This window comes from Penaeus monodon, chromosome 21, assembly GCF_015228065.2.
Source record: "Penaeus monodon isolate SGIC_2016 chromosome 21, NSTDA_Pmon_1, whole genome shotgun sequence".
Lineage (NCBI taxonomy): Eukaryota > Metazoa > Arthropoda > Malacostraca > Decapoda > Penaeidae > Penaeus > Penaeus monodon.
The window spans coordinates 1,405,718-1,406,089 of NC_051406.1; the positions used below are offsets into that span (position 1 = coordinate 1,405,718).

The 372-nt window shown below is 47.6% G+C and overlaps 1 protein-coding gene across 1 annotated transcript in view; it reads left to right on the plus strand.

Annotated features, from left to right (window-relative positions):
• LOC119586754 overlaps nucleotides 1–372 on the plus strand; it is a 12,014-nt gene that overhangs the window by 8,856 nt on the left and 2,786 nt on the right. Inside the window, exon 4 of the mRNA XM_037935482.1 lies at nucleotides 74–191. Coding sequence (XP_037791410.1) covers nucleotides 74–191 — 118 coding nt within the window. The remainder of the gene's footprint in view (nucleotides 1–73; nucleotides 192–372) is intronic.

Consider the following 372-nt stretch of genomic DNA (forward strand, 5'->3'; position numbering starts at 1 on the left):
CACACACACACATACATGCCCTGATTACTACACCAGACCGGCATGCCATCTCAGCGCCTGTCTCCCCCTCCAGCGCCGCGGCCGCCCCCCCCTGCCCGCCGTGCCGAAATGCCCTGTGCCCTGAGCCGGCCGATGCCTGCCGGTACGGAATTGTGAAGGACGCCTGCTTATGCTGCTCTGTCTGCGCCAAGGTGGGTTATAAAGGTCTGGCTGCGTGCTCGTATGTCATCAGAGATTAAGTGTTTTTCTTGCTGATTAATTCATAATTATTCTAATGATATTAAGCATCATGAAATAAAGAAAATCGTATTTTATTAATTTATTCATTTGAATATATTTCTGAATTTTTATCACCTTTCTCAGCTACATCAC